We start from the raw sequence: 1,411 nt of genomic DNA, 5'->3' as shown, positions 1-1,411 counted from the left end.
CAAAGCATCGAAGAGACTCGCCCACCGGAAGAGAGACCGCGCACTCTCGATGATTTTTACGATGTTTTGCGTCAGCGTTTTATTTCATACAAGTCACGCTGGGATGTTCTCCGGGAACTAACGCAACTCAAATTCAGCCCGGGCCAGCCGCGCCAGTACATCGACACTTTTCAGAGACTGGTGTTGCGCGCGACACACATCGACGATGACATGAAACGCTTTTACTTCTTTAACGGTTTGGATCAGCGCACAAGGGACGCGCTTATCACTGTCGAAGATGCGCCGCTGCACGAGATCTACAAAATGTTAGAGCGTTTGGGAGGACGATCCTCGCATGTTGTGCTTCCGGCCGCGCCACCGGCGACAGAAGCGGTGTCGTCACATGACTTTACAGAACCGATGGATATCAGCGAGAGCTTCGCGGTCACTACGCAGCGGAATAGGGGAGAAAGAAACCGCCGCCCATTCCAAGCCGGGGTTTCTCGGCAAGATTTCGATCGGCGAGAGAGAGGTCAACGTCTGCAGCCGGCTCAACAATCCAGAAGTAGGGAGCTAACGTGCTACTACTGCCACAAACAAGGGCACACGTACACCGCCTGCCAAGCACTTCGCCGGGCGGTTCTTCAAGGCAGAGGCCCAGCCCAGGTGGCTGCCGCGGCTCCAGAGTGGCCAGACGAGCAGGGAAACGGCCACCTCCACCAGTGACTGGGGACTGTCGGTGGAGGCAACTTCATTCCCCAGCGCTCCCGGAAAACGGGTTGCAAGCCAAGTTGCCGACAGTAGCGAATGCAATCGTGATCCCGGTGACAATTGACGGTATCCAAACGACGGCGTTGATCGACAGCGGTTCGCGGGTCGATATTCTGAACAAACGTGTTGCTGAACGGTGCTCGAGACCTACCTGTAGTGCGAAGGGGCGACTTGTGCTCAAGTTCGCCAATGGCCAAAGTGACGAAGACGTAAGCTATATAGAAGCGGATATCTCTATGGCCGGGGCCGAAGATGCTAAGCTCTCGGAGAAGAGGCATTTCTTTGTTGCTGACATCTGTTATGATGTCATCCTCGGATTGCCGTGGATGAGCAAGTGGAAGGCGTCCCTATGCTATAGTGGACGAGGTGTAGATGTGACGTCTGACGGTCGGACCCTCCATGTGCCTGCAGCGAGGTCATCAAAGCTGCACGACGAACCTGTGAGAATTCACCAGATGGCGGTGGAGTGTTTTCCTAGTACTCGGGGAGGGATGTCGACTGCTATGTCGTGTGCACTTGCGAGTGTGGAAGAGCTAAGAACAGAGCTGGACGATTGCGAATACGTGTGCGTGGCGGTCGTTACAGAAGCAGATGCAACGGTAGAAAGGAGCCTGTCCGCAGCGGCAAAGGACCTTTTTTCAGAGTACGCCGATATCTTTCC

General features: G+C 55.1%; 1 protein-coding gene across 1 annotated transcript; it reads left to right on the top strand.

The window, feature by feature from the left end:
- Window positions 1–98: 98 nt before the first annotated feature.
- On the top strand, window positions 99–634 carry CSUI_004642 (uncharacterized protein; the record flags this gene model as incomplete). Its single annotated transcript, XM_068064827.1, has 1 exon — window positions 99–634. A coding segment is annotated over exon 1 (423 nt), but the record flags the coding sequence as incomplete, so codon positions are not given.
- Window positions 635–1,411: the final 777 nt, after the last annotated feature.

This window comes from Cystoisospora suis (genome assembly GCF_002600585.1).
Source record: "Cystoisospora suis strain Wien I chromosome Unknown contig_2195, whole genome shotgun sequence".
NCBI classification, from domain to species: Eukaryota; Apicomplexa; class Conoidasida; order Eucoccidiorida; family Sarcocystidae; genus Cystoisospora; species Cystoisospora suis.
Note: the sequence above shows the minus strand (reverse complement) of the source record. Positions and strands in the feature narration are given on the sequence as shown.